This window comes from Onychostruthus taczanowskii, unplaced genomic scaffold (genome assembly GCF_017590055.1).
Source record: "Onychostruthus taczanowskii isolate IOZ18803 unplaced genomic scaffold, ASM1759005v1 scaffold16, whole genome shotgun sequence".
NCBI classification, from domain to species: domain Eukaryota; kingdom Metazoa; phylum Chordata; class Aves; order Passeriformes; family Passeridae; genus Onychostruthus; species Onychostruthus taczanowskii.
This window is the reverse complement of record NW_024498795.1, coordinates 6,134,655-6,151,470: the sequence shown is the minus strand read 5'-3', so window position 1 is coordinate 6,151,470 and position 16,816 is coordinate 6,134,655. Positions and strand designations below refer to the sequence as shown.

General features: G+C 40.5%; 1 protein-coding gene across 6 annotated transcripts in view; it reads right to left on the bottom strand.

Annotated features, from left to right (window-relative positions):
* Positions 1-952: 952 nt before the first annotated feature.
* PPP4R1 (protein phosphatase 4 regulatory subunit 1) overlaps positions 953-16,816 on the bottom strand; it is a 63,393-nt gene continuing 47,529 nt past the window's right edge. For all 6 annotated transcript variants that reach the window (XM_041399338.1, XM_041399341.1, XM_041399340.1 and 3 more), the window contains 9 exons: positions 13,410-13,585; positions 9,014-9,109; positions 7,548-7,733; positions 5,908-6,069; positions 5,299-5,399; positions 4,820-4,940; positions 4,581-4,715; positions 3,610-3,751; positions 953-2,049 (listed from right to left, as the gene is read on the bottom strand). In XM_041399338.1, the coding sequence (XP_041255272.1) occupies positions 1,886-2,049; positions 3,610-3,751; positions 4,581-4,715; positions 4,820-4,940; positions 5,299-5,399; positions 5,908-6,069; positions 7,548-7,733; positions 9,014-9,109; positions 13,410-13,585 (1,283 nt within the window). In that variant the 3' untranslated portion in view covers positions 953-1,885. The remainder of the gene's footprint in view (positions 2,050-3,609; positions 3,752-4,580; positions 4,716-4,819; positions 4,941-5,298; positions 5,400-5,907; positions 6,070-7,547; positions 7,734-9,013; positions 9,110-13,409; positions 13,586-16,816) is intronic.

Below are 16,816 nucleotides of genomic sequence, written 5' to 3'. Positions count from 1 at the left end.
AGAGCTGCACTGCTCCCTGTTTCCACACAGCCTGCTGCCACCCACAGTGCTGTCACCCCACCTAGTCCTCCAGGGATTTTGTCAATTTTGAAAAAAAAAAAGGGACATGCATAGAAAAAGTATTTACATATTAAAAATCCACACCAAAAAAGGAGATGAAAAACACACGCCTACAAAAAGTAATAAAGAAATGCCACAAAAATCCTCAAGCCTAAAAGGAAAATTCAAACCTACCCCAAAAAAACCCAAACCCATCATACTTCAAGGCAGACAGAGATGACTCTGCATCTTAACCACCTCCATGGCTGTGCTAAGGAGTACAAAAGCAGCCTCTGGGAGTAAATAGCAACTTTCTGTTTACAAGAGAAGAAACTGCGGAATAATCAATTTTCCAAAAAAACAAGAGGTGAAAAAAAGATATCCCCCTAAGGCTCAACTGCCAGGGCATCAGGTACCTGACTGATAAGTGAAAATGTTCTGCTAAAATACATCAAAGATAAGCTGCCACAACCATTTCTACTTCCTCGGGGGGGGGGGGAAAAAAAAACTTTACACACTTTGGGTTCCGCAGGCTGGAAGAAAGGTGATTTAAGGAAGCTGTCCCTGGAAGACAGAAGGAGATACTAGATCAGTAATTTTAAATGAGAGGAAAGGAAAGCAGTCAGTGGACTGCAGGCAGGTTAAGGGCAGTTTGAACTCACAGTTTTCTGTACTTCTGACTGAGGTGGATGTTCAGACTTCCAGCCACTATGCCATTTCAGGCTGCAGGCAACAGGTTCCCAAGCAAAAGGGACACTTGGAAGAATCCAGCAAAACCTCAACAATATGATCAAAGTACATCTGTGCTGTAGCATATTCCATCTCAAAATGCAGAATTCTTCATTATCATCAACCAAACCCCTTGCCCCTGAAAGAGCCACCAAAGTGTAGAAAACTGAAAGAAAAAGTCCACTTAAATTTCAAACTTGTTATTTTAATGTCTTAAAAAGGTCACAAGATTTCTTTCCATCTTATTAATAAATTTTATTTGGACAAGTAGAGAACAACTTGTATCACAACAGCTTTTAAACAACATGATTAGACTGCAGCACTCCAAGGAGGCTCACAGATATGTACAGTATATGAAGAAAAAAAGTTGCACCTTCAGAGCTGATCATGATCAAGTTAAAAATACCTGACTTAAAGTACATGTGCTAATAAATTTCCTTTAGGTCATGACCAGCATGAAAATAATTAGGACACAGGTACTCAGCAAAGTTTTCTGCTAATGGATACAGCAATATGCTGCATTTAAGGATTAAAATCAGATTCTAGTTTAGTGTTAGCACTGAGCCCTTAAGAGAAATCCAAATTTCTACTTTTCCCATTTACAAACATCAAAGCTATTCCCACTTAAGGGTGTGCCCAGCTGCACACAAATCAAGTCCTTGACTGATAAAAACTTTAGCTCTAATACTGGAGGTCTCAGTCTCTGTACAAACTCGCCTCTCTGGCCATCCCGCCCATCAGCTGCTACAGAAAATACTTGCTAAATTAACTCCTCAGGAGAAACAATGCAGGTCTCTGGAAATCATCACATCCTTTCTACAATGAAAATGATCTGCCAATTCAAGTTTCATTTGTTCAGGAAGACAGAAGATTTAAGGCTTCGGTGGCAAAAATAATCCTCTGAGCAGTGTTTTTCTAAAGTCAAGCTGATACAGGTATGTTTACTTTGCCTTGACTTAAAATCCCTGGTTATCAGGTTTAGATAACATCCACCTGTTAAATCTGGCAAAAAATCCCTCCTTCCAAACAGGTTGCTCTAAATCAACCATTTTAGAAGCATTTGAGGATAGTTGGTTTAAATTTTTTTTTTTTTTTTAATCATAGCAACATTCAGAACTTAGTAAGTTGATGAAGCAGTGCTCATGGCATCATCTGCAATTTTGGTACTGGCAGGGTGGATGCTCGCAAAATACTTGACATCACTGTCACCGTCCATTTGAAGAGCCATAATTGTTTGTTCCACAGCTTCTTGGTGAGAGTTGGCAGAATTCAGGAAATACTCTGTAAGAGAAAATGCACAAAACTCATGGGAGGGAAGGACAGCCAACCTCAATGCCAACCTCAGTGTACCCCATGAGATACAACATTTCAGATGACAGTGAACTCTTACAGTCTAACTGGAATATCTCAGTAGGCACACAAGACACTTCCAAATATATCTATTAATTCATCTTAAAAAAAAAAAATTCATGTTTCAGAGTACAGTTGTTCTAAGGATGCTGTTCAAGTACAGGATTTCTACAGCCCTTCAGTATAAAAGGGTGACAAAACTCCATGGCCAAAGAGGAAGGAAAAGCCTGGAAGCAACTCCAGATGAGAGTGCATGTATTTGTGACAGAGGAAAGACACCATCCACCCATGGCCATGCCACTCCACTTCCCTGCCAGCCTTGCCAAGTAATTATCAAATGACAGACCTAGGATAACATGAAATAAGAGTGGAAGAAATTCCAACATTCGACACAAGGTGCATAAAAGCAGTTTAGCTACAAATGGCTCACAGGAAGATTAGTTGAAATATGAGGTTTAAAATCTCCTGAACTGACTTTTTAAATCTGCCTTTCCCAATCTATCCACCCTCCCTAATCATAGACAGAACACTTCTGAGGCAGAGACCACCTGCCATAAATTTACGTAGTGGCAATGCAGAATGGAGGTGCACTATCCATGCAGGGCACACAAAAACACCAATGCCATATGAGAGCAGGAAGAACAGTGACATTCTTGGCACAGCTGACAGGAGATAAATCTGCCCATCAGCTCCATCTCAGCTGTCTCCATATGCTTCCTCAGCCAGTATGCACAAGGCAGCTCCCAAGAGCCCAGGGCTCAGCAGTCCTCAAGCCAGTGTATGGTGTTGAGAGTGGAAGTGACCAGAAATGGATTAAGTATTCCAAGTGTGGACACTCTGCTGTCTTAGAGAATAGTCTAATACTTCTCATGCTGCTTTCCTTTACAGTGCTTTGGACTCTGAGCACTCCTGACTCTTCTGGCACCTGCAATGCACCGGGGATGCTTTCCTAAGCACAGTCTGCAATTTGAGACTTGCATGTCTTATTTCCCTAAAGAGAATCCAGAGGAGCTTTCTTCCCACTGCTACCATAAAATATAAAGCCCAAACAACAGCCATCTCTTCTCCCCCACTGAGAAAACAAATGGTGGCTTATATTTGTGTATCTTTTTCTTTCTTATTATGCAGAATATCAACTTTTATTAAACTAAATAAAGGGCACTGTTCAACAACTTCACAGATGCTAGTTGCTCACTTGTGCTTTCTAGTGACACCTCTACCAAGTAGCTCATTCATGGAAAATGACACCAAAGGAACAGGCTGGCATATGAGCAAGAACTCATTTCCTCAGCATTACACAACAGCAGCCTGGACATCACAACAGGGTCATAGCTTCATGTCAGCCAAGGTAATATCTCACACCAAAGGGATGGTAAAAGCAACAACAGCCCACATCTGATGTTGCTTCTTCTTTCCCAGCAGAACTTAGGAAAACTGAGGGACAAAAAAACCCCTATGCAGTCAGCCACTGCAACTCCTTCTGCCACTAACCTTTCTCTAAAAGGGTTTGCTTCAATGTTTTTGCGAGCAGGACTCGAACATTTGGAACCTTGTCAGATGCCAAGTGTAGTAAGTGTGGCAACAGATGCACAGCGAACTGGTCCATGGGCAGGCAGTCATCTTCACTGATAGTCTGGCAGGAACACAGAGGCAATTTCACTAAATTTCAGCACAGGGAGGATGAAATCTCAACACATAATCAGAAACCTGGAACTCCCTTTTCTCCCTTTTATTTTTTTTAAAATCACTGTACCACTTGAAAACAGGAGAGAAAAGCAGACCACCTTCACAATCCTTCTCACAGTTAATTTAGTCTTTGTTTAAACTAGATACTATATTGAGACAAAAATGGTTAATATCAATAAACACCTCTTATACCAAAACATTTCTCTAAATAAGCTCAAAGCTCACATTTCTCCAAACACTTCAAAGAACTGTCCACCTGGGCAGCAGCCACAGTGGCTCCCAGCCTACACCTCTGCCACAGCCTCCACATTTGACCATTTCCTTGGGATCCCAGCTAGTTTCAACTCCTGTTTGTTTTACTGAGAATGCACTGGCTTTTGACCAAGCTGCACGAGCTGGTTAAAGAGGTACAGGCAGCAGCTACTGATTGATTTCTCAAGATTTATTATACAAATCTCACTTCATGCTGAGCAACAAAGCAGCTTCCCAAGTCAGAGATTATTTTGCTACACTTGTGCTCTATATTCAATATCAGATTTGATGACCTGGTGCTAATATGCTGACGTAAGATACAGTCAAGCTCATCTATGGAGAAACAAAAAAAAACAACCATGAAACTATTCCCTTGGAAACAAAGTCCTCAAATATTCACCAATATAGTGTGGACAGCTGCAGAGTTCCAATCCCCTTAATTCTGATCACCACCACTCCTCAAACAAAAACAAACAAACCAACCTCCCCAAAACCCCCAGAATATAAATGAAAAGACATTTCACCTGGCAAATAAAGACAAAAGTCTGCCGACCAGACCATTTGTGGCATCTACAGAACTTTTCAACAAGTTCATTCATGAGGTCTACCACGAAGGTTGGTGTTGAAGCCATGTACAGCTTTTTGACCATTTCACTAACCTTGAAGAAATGAGAAGAAAAAACCAAGTAAATAAAAAAATTACCTCCTGACCACCACCAACCCTCAGAAGTCTGACATCCTAAATTTATTTAGATTGCTTTACCAGCTTGTAGGAAATCCAGCGGACAGAGGACACTTTGTCTGCACAGAGGCTGAAAGCAATGGGCCGCAGGTAGTCATAGATGTCCCTGGCACTGTACAGGTCTAGGAGCAAAATCAGTTGCCTACAAGATGGAAGAAGAACCAAAGAGAGTATATCACAGTAAGAAAAAAGGCAGCTTAACTGAGTATCATCACTTATATGACAACACTTATCAAGTATGCAATGTGGCCATAATGAAGTTACTGGGAAGCAAAAATCTATTTTTCAGTTGTCATCATCTGGACTGTGGGTCACTTATTCACAACAATGACAATACAACTACTGGGAATTTTTAAGCAAGGGAGACATGTGGAGGAGGAGAAGGACCATCTACTAATCAAAAATGGAATTAGGAATAACACTGCAGAACATCTATTATATGATTTTCCCATTTTTAAGTATCCACAACAATGAAAATAATCATTCTGAAAACCACATACTCAGCCAGCTCAGCACGGAAACGCCAGTTCCTGCTGTTATCAGTCACCAGGAATTCCTGAAGCTGATAAAGATACTCTCGTCTTTTGTCAACATGAAGAAGCTGAAACAGTAAATACAAACTTACATAAAGACCTGCAGGCTACAATCAGCAGACAGAACAAGAGCTTTAAATACAACTAATGAAACACTCTTTTTATTTAAAAAACCTTAAATCTTTAGCAACGGTGTTGCTTTCCTGGGCTAAACCCTGTAATGCTTAAAACTGTAAAATCACATGGGCACTACTGAAAGGAAAACGTGACAAGTCTTTTCTTTTACTCTAAGAAAGGAGGCATAAACAGTAAAGATAGTTTTAGGATTTGTGTCTCTCAGCTCCAGAAATGAGGTAGTCACAGAGAAACTTCTACAAGTAAGAAATTTGACAAGTAAGCCGTGTAGGCAGATTAGAGCCCTCCCCCCAAAAAATCATATCCTGAATAAACATGAACAAAGCTCTTCAGAGAAAATAAAGTAGCACCAACACAGTTCTCTTGCAACATACATTCCAGTATTCAACAGATATCTGCAGAGATTCCCACAGAGTTACACGGGAAGGAACAGAGACATACCTTCAGGAAATCATGCAAGTGCTTAAGCACACCTATCCTCACTTCATCTAGGTCCTTCAAAAAGCCATTGAAGACAGGAACTAAATCTCCAGCTGTAAGCTGGTCTCCAAGGATGACAGCAAGTTCATGTATAGAAAATGCCAGTGTCCGCCGAACCTTCCACTGCAACATAAATAAAACAATGTTATCGATCCAAAGTGCTCCAGTCAAACCTGAGGGTCGGTATCCAAGCTGGACTCCCAGCAAATTCCACTACTTACAAATATCTTTACACTGTCTCATGTAACAACTGAAAATTACACTGGAAATTTAAAATTAAAAAGAAAAGGAAAATGGAAGAGAAGACAAATGACAAGGTATCATTTCTTCCACCTGAATATCAAGGAACTGTTCAAATACAAGTCATCAAAATATTTTCATTTTCCAGGTGCTAGGAAGCAAAATAGTATTCCTGACATCAGTGCTCTTGCACACATTACTTTTTGCTTTAAATTCTTCCGCATAAATTAGTTTCATGCTACTACTCTCTCATTCTGTTTTTAAAATTAAATGAGTAAGATATATATCCCACAATATTTCAGCTGGGATATTTTTGCTTCCATAATAGGTAAAGTTTCTTTCATACTCAGTGCCTAGCAGCCCAAGAACCAGTGGAGCTTTCAGACACCCTAAACCGAGGGCACATTGTTTAATTTGAGTAATTATTTCAAGAAAGTCTTTAAAAAATAAAATAGCATCTATTCTTCAGCCAGCACTTTCCAATTAGCATGGGCACTGTTCTTTTGCCCTGGTTTGGTGATCCAATCTCAGTTCAGATTAGACTGGCGATAAGTTTTGGACACTTCTGAACACAGGGCAATTTGTTTATACTTGTGTTTTAAATTTATTAGCTGGCTGTTTTTAATGGCTGCAAAGGAGCCTGGAAAACATGAGCAACAGCCATGTATAAAATTACTCACAATGTATCACTGGGAACTGCTGCTCTGACAGAGCAAGCATCAAGTTCAAGAGAGGTGAAGCAGTCTGAGAATATTTAAAAAAATAAGAAGAGCATCTCCAAAAAAGGAAACAAAGGAGGTCTGGGAAACAACTGTAAACCACAAAATGCAGAAAGCCACCTCCTTACCACCTGACAACAAGGAAAATGCTGCTATTTCCAGGATTTGTTTCTAAAGCAGCAGTGCTGCTGCATGGCGATAGCGATGTTATTCCTGTATGACTAACTGGATGTGGCACCAAGGCCTGGTGTGAGGCTGACTCACTGAGCTCCAGACATGCCTGCAGGGCCACGTCTGCTCACACACAGCACAGGCCAAATTCTCAAACCTAGGAGGCTCCCAGACACTGCCATAAGATCTCAAGCATGCACAGGAAATCAGAAACTTGTCCTCATTTTCCTACTGAGATCCATCTCCCACTTTAACCAGCCCATTTCTTTACTACCTGAGCACCACACACCCCCTGCTTCCTCTGAAACAACCACTGCACCATCATTCCTTATAGGATAACACCACGGACGGAAAGCTCTGTGTAAAAAGCACAGCAGCCCAATATCCAGTGAACAAGAGAAACCATTACAGAGGTTCCAATTGGTCTTTGTCACATCTCAGCATTTCAGACTGCTCACTGCTTGAGCTCACCTGCATGTCAGACGCCAGAGTCTCGTAGGTGTCTTTCAGACAGTGCCAGTTCTGCCTGCCCAGGGTCAGTGCCACGCCGGGCAGGCTGTAGGCGCAGTGCTTGGCAATCTCGGTGTCCACTGTTTGTGCGCGGGACGGATCAGTCATGGACAAATACTGATCCAGCAAGGCTTGAGGTACAACGTCCTGCAGCAAGGCAAAGGCACAGCATCCACACTATTTTCACTGACTCCTCGTAAGGCTCACTACAATTCCTGGGCACTCTTTTCCCACTTTTTTCTCCACAACTACAGAATATTATTTAATTACAGTGTCTTAATAAGGGCACAACAGTTTTGTATCTGCTAAGTTCCACCAAAAGGTTCCAAAGAAACAATGACATGACTGGGGCTATTTGGAAATATGCAGACCAGCTCAAGAGAGGAGCAAATGGACAAGTCTCCTTAGGGAGTCTAGGAAATGGAAAGAATGCATTCTACCCTTTGAATGCAAACATTCAGGCTCACATGTTGTGCAAATTGGCCATTTTATGTCATCCATAAAGACAAGTACAATAGCAAATGATGTGACTTGCTCAAAAAACCTTTCCTAATTCTCTCAAAATCTTGAGAAGGTGGGAGAAGAAAACTAAATTAAAACGCCTTGAGGAGCAGGGAAGGGGAGGGAGCAGAGTACAGTGTGTTCAACTGCTCCCAAACTCCCTGAACAGTCAACAGGGAGAAAGAGGCTTCTCCAGAGACAAAGAGATCTCCGGTGAAGAACTATCCTTCTGTCCACTAAGGAATCAAAGCATCTGAACCAAAATTCTGTGAAAACCCCTTTACTACTGCCTTTGCTTCAGCTGTTGTCAGGGACTGACTCTTTTAAGGGGTGCACAAGAGCATTTGCCTAGCACAGCTGCTGAGTAGCTCCACTGACAGGAACAAGCCAGGGACTGAGGTTCCCAATCAAGGTGTCACACTGATGCACAGTGGCAATGTAATACCAGACTACCAAAACAACAAACATTTGATTCCATTTGGAAAAAATAGCAGAGGCAGTTCCAGCTTAATGAAACACTTCCAAAACTGTTCTGCAAAAAGCTATCAAGGGGTGGTTCCTCTCAAAACATGCAATAAAAAGTCATCCTGTTTCCTCAATAACTTAATTCCCATTACAGCATGGTTCCCATCGAAAACTAAACCAAATGAAACAGAGCCTGAAAATCTATGCCAAGTGTTATCTCATGTCAAAATAATACTGTCATCTCTCATGCATAAATGTAACAGAAGCAACTGCTAAATGAAGCCACTGACTCTGAAAACAAGGACTATTTTAAAACTACTTAATTAAGAGGTATTTAACAGAAACTAGATCATGTCAGAAATGACTGAATGAAAAAGGGGATAAAGGAAATACCCATATATATTTTTAAAAATTCCACTTATCTGCTACATATAGAAAAACCAGAAGTCACTGTCATTTACCTGTACTTTGGATTTTCTTTCTTCTTCAGGGCTGAAACTACTGTTGGTACTCAAATCTGAATCATTATGAATATAGTGAAGTGTAGAATCCATACTCTGTGAAAAAAGAAAATAAAAGGTCACATAAAACACACTCTAAACATAAAACAAATACCAACATAAAGAAGTGCTGTCCTCGCCTCAGAGTCTATTTCTTAGATTAAAGGAATATATGCATTAATATCAAATACAATTTTGCTACAGCCCAAAATCAAACGGTCTGCAAGATAAATCTGCTTTCAATTTCAAACAGAAGCTCCTCTTACTCTGCTCCATTTTGGTTCTTATGGAATGAAAATCACAGGAGAGGAGTACTTTTGAGACGGCATTAAGGAAAATATAACTAACATATGGGTCCCATTGCTTCTCCCCTGAATGGAAAGTAAGAAAACACCTGTAGCTGATTTTGATGGATTTGTTGCTTTGGATTTGTGCTAGAATATGGTCAAAACAAAGCCACCCTCCCACTGAAGAGTAGAACCTGATAAGACTCATGCTGTTGCACCTTTCCTGGAGGTGATTATTCTATAATCTTCTCTGGATAAGCTTCACCTTATAAAACTGAGTCCTACTTGGCCACAGCTGCTGACAAGAGTAATAACTTCTCTCAGCAGTCCTATTAAAATCCTTTTCAGCAATCATTTTAGCACCCTGGCTACACATCTGGGCCTTGAGGAGTGGCAGAGGTGTGATGGGCTGCAATGAGCTGTGCTGCTGGGGGGATGCAGCATCAACGCTTTCGGTACAAGTGCAGCTCCCCAAATACAACGGGCTTCGCTAACAAACCATGCATTCCAAGCAGAACACGATGAATATCTGAAAAGCAGATCAGGCTGGAACAGGACAAAAGCATTTTTGCTAGATTTGAGCCAAGGTATCTATTCACAAATGCTGCAGGGTGAGCTCCTAGGGTCAACACAAGTAACAAGAACATGCCTACTTCCACCAGCTGCTCAGATTTTGACAACGAGAATTTTCCAGCAAACAACAAACTTCTTCCAAAAAAAGTCTCCAGGATATAATCTGTCTTCCTTGGTTTGACTTCAGACAGTTGCTTTTTCCTTCTCCACGAGCTGCTTTCATCTAAGCACTGGGCTGTAATTTTAGCTGCTGAGGTATAATTACAGGTGATAAAGAACAGGCAGAGCTGTGAGGCAATTGCATATCTCTGGCAGAGCAGTCCATGTCACCTGTCAGGCTTAGGAAGCAGCAGCAAGGAGGTGTTAAAGACCCAAGGGGAGAACAGATTTGCAAGCAACTCCATAACTAAATGTGTCCAGCAGCACACAGCTCCAACTGTAAAACCTCCAGAGGCTTGGAAAACTATCTCTGCAGGATTTTTAGTTTGACAGTTAATTCCTCCTTCACTCTTTTTTAGCCTTTTGTTTGTTTGGGTTTTTCCCCCCTGAAAAAGAGATTATTTTCAGCATTGCTAGTCACCAGTTTTGATGTCTTGCAAATCAAGGAATTATGAGGCAGCCAGTACACCCTAGCCACAGTACTTTCCATGAGCTGCCAGTTTGCATGGGACCAGAGTTTAATCATCCATTCTGTTACAATAAAAGTGAAAGGACTCCATCTTACATTCCCTGCTCAGTTTCAAAAGCTTATGTTTTAAAAAAAATCACACTTTATGAATTGAACTAGTCAAACAACTGAATATAATGGAGGGTGTCACAGATGGGAACGTTTCCACTCAGCCACTTTCAAAGTCAAATATGCATTCCAGAGAGGAAGAGCTTCAGCAGAGAAGAACGACAGCCATCAGTCAGTATTTAGGTTATGCATTATCTCCCTCCCAAAAATGAAGTTCCATCTTTTTCCACGCACACACCAAACTGAGCATTGCATAGAGCCAGGACATGAAAATTCAGCAGGGTTTAGCCTGAAAGCTTCTTGTGTACCAAATGCAAAATCTTGCCATGGCCTTACAGATCTCTAAGGCTAAGCTTCCCTTGGCTGTGTAACAAGAGCTCTGGGGTTGTGCTCCGAAGATCTCTGCTCTGTGTCAAGGGCTGCACACCAGGAGAGGCGGTGCTGCTGCTTCCTGATGGAGCAGCTGGCCCAAACAAGGAAGTGGCCAGTGTTAAGGGGTCCATCTCCTCCTGGCATCCATCCTGTTCTTATTAGAGAGAGGTACTTGTGCCAGACAGGAGTGGGAAGTTTTAGCCCAGTTTCCTTTCTCCCTCTACCTCCAAATAAAAACAGACTCCAACACTCATCCCCTTATCAAACCTTATAAAGAACACGTAACCTAAAGAAAATAAAAACAGTGCCTCTTAAGAAAAAATAAACAGCTGCCCTCAACAAACAAGCTTCATCATATCCCAAAAATCTTCTGGTCCACTCTATTACATCATTTATTTTCATCTGAATAGAGAATCTCTCTTTAACATGCAGCAGTAACTCCTTTATGAGACAATACAGCTGCCAAAGGACAAGCAGACTGTGGTTTTGCTTGGTGGCATATGTGCAGAACTGTGCAGGCTGCATTCAAATACAAAATGCTGGAGAGTTTGATTTCTCTCAAGTGTCCAGTACCCTACTGACACACTGCTATCCCTGAGACTTAAAAAACTCAAGAAAAGACAAGAAGAAAAAAATCACTACCACAACAAAACCCTGACTAAACTAAAAAATCCCAACAACCACCTGTGAAAATCAGAGGTCTCTTCACTGCTAGGGTCAACAGTCTACTTGCTCAACAGATCACAGCTTGATTCCCAGAATTCTAGGTCACCTCTATAATATCTGCTCACTTGTAAATGGAGGACTTGATTCAGTGCCAGTAACAAACAAGAAACTGACAGATTAAGAACATCCTTTTAAAGCATAAAACTGAAACATGCAAAATCAACATATACCAGCAATGTGACTGGTTCTTAAACTTTCTGTTAGCACAATACTCTGTATACAAAAACATAAAACACAGGACAGGTCCCTCTGCACAAACACCACCCTCACCACCCCCCAAAATTCTCAAGAATGGAGGATAAATGTACACTGTAATTTTAGGTTAGCATTAGAAAGAAGAGATCCTATAATAAAAAAAGCATTTTGAGCCTGACATAAAGAAATTGGAGGCAGGCTGGTGTTTTTGAAACAAACCACATTTGTAGAGTTAAATTACAATTTGTGTCATCAGCAGTATCCAAGTAAATGTCGCATTCCTGAACTCCTCATATATTTTTGGTCTAGATGGTAGTCCAACAGCTTAGAGAAAAAGTTAATTAAATGCCATCAAGAAACACCACTCTAATTAAAGAAGGATGAAAATCTTTGCACTGAACTGGTATTGACTCCTAGACATTTCAAAGATGCTTGTCAAAATTTCATCTGGAAAACACAGTTTCAGTAGTATGATTCAACAAATCACTTGCTCTGGTTTTATGGAGCCTATTTTGGAACCACTGCTTTCTGCAACAGCAACAGCATTTAATACCACCTGAGCTTGTGGCATTATATGCAGTGAATGTAGTGGGTTTGGCCTGACAGAGCAAAGAACAGAAAAGAGTGTCAAATACCAGAACTACAGTCAGGCAGGGAACAGAGAGAAGGGCTGAAGAAGTAAATGCAAAAAACTTCAAGATGTTACTGATTGCTAGAGTAACTTTCTCTTTCAGCAGTGTGCCCTGGTGGCCAAGAAGGCCAACGGCATCCTGGCCTATATCAGGAATAGTGTGGCCAGCAGGAGCAGGGAGCTCATTCTTCCCCTGTACTCGGCACCTTGAGTGCTGTGTCCAGCTCTGGTCCCTCTCTTTGGGAAGGATGTTGAGACTCTTGAGCGCATCCAGAGGAGGCAACGATGGTTTAGTTGAGGTGTTAGGGCATGGGTTGGACTCGATGATCTTGAAGGTCTCTTCCAACCTTGTGATTCTGTGATTCAGTCCACACAACACCTCAGCTGCAGGTCCTGAACTTCTCTCATGCAGACTGGTAAACCATAATAAATCAATTCACAGGGAACAAAGGGAGCAAAGTATCTCATTCTCCAGGTTCAGGGAGGGGCACTGGAGAAGAAAATTCACTCATTATCAGTACGGGATCTATTTTAAGCAAGGCACTTTCACATTAATAAAATGTGGTAGCATTAAAAAATCTCCAAATGCAACAGTGACAACAGAGATTTTTAACAGAAACAGTTTAAAGAATTACACGGACAAGCACAGAACTGGCAAAAACAAAGGCACCCAACACAAGACTTTCATTTTAGTAGCTAGCACTTCAATACCATCCACACCAGCCAAAAGTAGAAAGCCTTTGGCTGCAATCATCACATGAATGCAAATTACAGCTCTGTTACTGGAGCCCTGGAAATCCTAATGGGAAAAAATAAAGTACAAAACTCTCTTCTTACCTCTACAGTGTCACCAATTAAAGGCACAATATCACCCAGTATAGGTTTAAAACTTTGTTGGTCATTGATGGTTACTTCAGTCTGTGAATCTGTTCCCTTGCCAATACTGGCCATTGTCTCTTCTTGAGGGTGCAAACTGGATGCTCTGAGTGCAGCAGACAACACCTCCACTTGTGCTGCAGTACACAAAAGAGAAATACATGAGAGACTAAACTGCAATAAAACTTTTAGCAAGTCCACAGATTCAACTTTCAGACAGAGACTAATTAACTGAAAGATGGCAGAGGAACTACAGGAGAGGTACACCAACTTAAGATCATATTAGTAAATCCCAAACTAGGGACCAATTAAGTGCTAGATTAATACCCCACTCTTTTTCTAGGGTACTCAACCAAACCACAGTCCAGTGAAATTTGTCCCTAAAGCTGAAATAAACAAACAAACCCCATAACTCAAGATGAATAAGGAGACTGCTGTTATGGCAGGATCAGCTCTTTAACAATTTTAGTAAATATTAATGGTGCAAACAGGTTTTTTGGGACAGAACAGCCCATGAATATTAACTTATAGACTGGGCCATTTGTGGGAGGTGGGACTAAGAGAAAGAGGGACAAAGCAATTCAAATAAAGACTGAGAACAGGTTTCGTAATACACAAAGGATTTCAGTCCTGAGAGATTGTTCCTCCCTCTATATATCTTCATTAAATTTTTACATTTTAATAGCAACTCTAAAGCAAAATCTATATAGAAAGATGCCAGACCCGATACTTCAGCCTTCTTGGATCCTCCAAACAAATAAGAAGGTTGCACTGTGTGATGTTCTCTTATTCATCTAAAGAAGGCATTAGCACTTCTTACTCTGTTATCCACTCTTTTGGAAAAGATCCAGTAGTTCTGAGGCTGCCTGCTTTCCATCCCTCTGTTTACTGCCAATTAGAAAAAGCTTTGTTGAGCAATGCTCCTTGGATATAGCCTGACCTGAGATCAGGTATCAGAGGCAATCTCAGCTGCAAGTGACACAGAATTCAGTGCAGACTGATCTACCCTGCCAAACTCCTCCTCCACTTCTTTCCAAGAAGGCAGGGAGGAATAATCTCCTCACTTATTAAATTTACCCAGCCATCCGGAAGATCTGTTCCTCATAGATTTTGTCTTTTCCAAGGTTTCTTAAATGTTCACTGTGAAATTACATGACAACCCATATGCTTCTTTTTAATCCCATATTGCCATACTAAACTACAGAATTCTGAATTTCTCCCTCCAGCATTTTGAATATGGTTGTTATCAAGTAGTAAACAAAGTTGGACTCATTTGTAGATAGAAGAAACAGATACGATATACAACTGCTACAAGAAACAAAAATTGTTAACTTAGCAGAATCTCAGATTGGAAGCCTTAGAAACTTAAAGTGTAACCAACATTATACTAATACTTCCACTATAAAACATGTGAAAAATAGTTTAAATATATATAATTTACATATAAATACATAAAAATAAGGAATTTTATCATTTTTAATATTAGTAAGACTGCTACAACCTTACTCTTTAAGTATTACTTCACTGACAATGAACTTCTGTACTCTAAGACCCATGAGAATAAAAAAGATCAAGGTTAATAAATTTTTTTTTTTCCCAAAATTTAAACGTTAAATAAATCACCCCCAAAGCTAGGCAAAATAAGTAGCTATGCTAAGGTAAGAAATGCCTGGCTTATTTCCAAACTATTTTAATTTAGAGAAATCAAACAAGAAAATTAAAAATAATTATATTCTGCTGCACATTGAGACATTTTTCTTGAAGACCCCTTTCATGAAGGACAACTTCATGAAAAATGTTCATTCCTCTCACCTTCACTTAAAAGTGAAGAAAGCTTACCCTACTAGGTAAACATGCACTACTTCAACACTGTTTATGTATTTTCTGAAAAATACAGAGCACCAAAGATTACTTATAATAACAAAAGTATCTACAGCAGTAATTGGGAATTTTCCAAGACATATTCCCCACCTATGCCCCACTGTCAGCCTGCACACCTGGACCACCCTTGCTTAGGGGCTGCTTTAACAGGATGGAGACAACACCAACCCTGACTTCCTCTGCCTGCCCTAGAAGAAATATGACAAAAACGTGTATTTCCTCAGCTTCTTGTCAGTTCTACAGTCTCAAGATATGGGGATGAAGGACAGGAGAAGCCAAACTCCCAAGGATTTCACTGACTGGCAAGTGCCTTCTTTCTTCTTTCAGTGCTGCCATTCACTGACAGGTGAATGTCCTTTAGTCCCTAAACACCTTCAGGTCCTAGCTAAAAGAAGAGCCAAGCATAACTGCTGCTTCTCATCTCTCATGAAGAGATTTCCTACTGACATGAGACAGGCAATGGTTTGCAGAAAATAACTTCAAATTCAAGTAAAGGATAAGGTTCCCCTTTCATGAATGACAGGGAAATGCTTCAAGAAGGGAATCTCTGGCTAACCAGCTTTCACAACTACCATCAGTAAAAATGGGAGTGTAAAGGCAGTTTTGCACATAGCACAGAACTCAGGTAACTGCATTGCTCAGATAAAGGCAATGTTCACTGGATCTTAGACCATCAATTAACTCTTTCTTCAACTTTTGCTTCAGATGAGATGTATTTTTAAACAAAAAAGTATTTAGTCTTGGCTACTGTACCTGCATCCTAAAATAACTGGTACAATCTGTAAATTCTAAGCCACATGTTTATCTGGTCTTACTGAATTTCTCGGTTTTCAGGAATTTCTGTCCATTCAATAAACCTTACTGTTGTTTTCTGTTTTTCCTGATGTTTCACTGGAAGACACTGATGTTTCTTTTTTTCTTTTTCCTTTCTTTCTGTTTTCTAAAGGATCTGCCTTCCTCAGCCTCACTTCTTACTCGGAGGCAAAAGCTATGGGCTGCAATAATGGGTACAGAGATGAAGTAACTGAAACATAAGAACAGAGTTCCTTCTCCACTTACTCCTCACCTGTTCCATTAACAACATTATTTTAGACTTTTATTGCAGGCAGTGCCAGTAACCTAACTTATAAACATAGTTCTTATAAAGGAATGGGATCAATTGACCCCACATTTGGGCTGGTTTGTCCATATTAGGTCTCCTTTTGGCAAAGCAGCTTGTAACTAGCTGGCCGAGGCCACAGTTAGCCTCAGTAGCCTGCAAGCCAGGCTTCCTCTCTCTATTCCCCCTAATAATATTAAGGAAAGCTGACATTACATGATTTAGCCCTTTCTGTGCAGATTGTAAGATAAAGCCAGTTGAAGAAAGCGTCTGTGGAAAGAAAAATAGAGAATAAAAGCATCTGAGGAAAGAAAGTGAAGACAGCAGCAGTCTCAGGGAACTGGAAAAACATGACCTGAAAAAAGACCCTGTGATAATTTTTAAAAAG